Below are 501 nucleotides of genomic sequence, written 5' to 3'. Positions count from 1 at the left end.
GGAACCGCCCCCGGCTTCACTCCCCCCCCCCCCCAACGTACATGTATGGTCGTGCAGCTTGCCGCGACTTTACCATCAACGCGCTCTTCTTCGACCCCAAGCTACCACAACCAACATCACAACCGACATCACAACCGACATCACAACCACCAGCAACATCACAGCACCAGCAACAGCAATTATCAACGCCCGCACAGTCACCGCCGGCCGCGCCCGGGCCCAGCGGCAGTGGTGGCAGTAGCGGCGGCAGTAGCGGCGGCAGTGGCAGTTCCTCCCCCAGCAGGCCCCCCCAGCAGCCCCCCGGACTGGTGAAGGACTTCGTGGGCGGTGTGGTGGACCTGCGGACTGGGCAGATCAGGGTGTTCAGGAACCACGTGCTGTTGGGGTACACCGCATCGAGCGTGGAGGTACGGTTCGTGTGTGTATGTATGTATGTATGTATGTATGTATGTATGGATGTATGTATGTATGTATGTATGGATGTATGTATGTATGGATGTA

At 58.5% G+C, this 501-nt stretch overlaps 1 protein-coding gene across 1 annotated transcript in view; it reads left to right on the top strand.

The window, feature by feature from the left end:
* Positions 1 to 501, top strand: part of VOLCADRAFT_105460 (uncharacterized protein) — a gene marked incomplete at its 3' end in the record, with an annotated part of 7,980 nt that overhangs the window by 4,074 nt on the left and 3,405 nt on the right. Inside the window, exon 5 of the mRNA XM_002952355.1 lies at positions 58 to 407. Within this exon, the coding sequence (XP_002952401.1) occupies positions 58 to 407 (350 nt within the window). The remainder of the gene's footprint in view (positions 1 to 57; positions 408 to 501) is intronic.

This window comes from Volvox carteri (assembly GCF_000143455.1).
Source record: "Volvox carteri f. nagariensis unplaced genomic scaffold VOLCAscaffold_29, whole genome shotgun sequence".
NCBI lineage: Eukaryota > Viridiplantae > Chlorophyta > Chlorophyceae > Chlamydomonadales > Volvocaceae > Volvox > Volvox carteri.
This window is presented reverse-complemented; position numbering and strand designations above follow the sequence as displayed.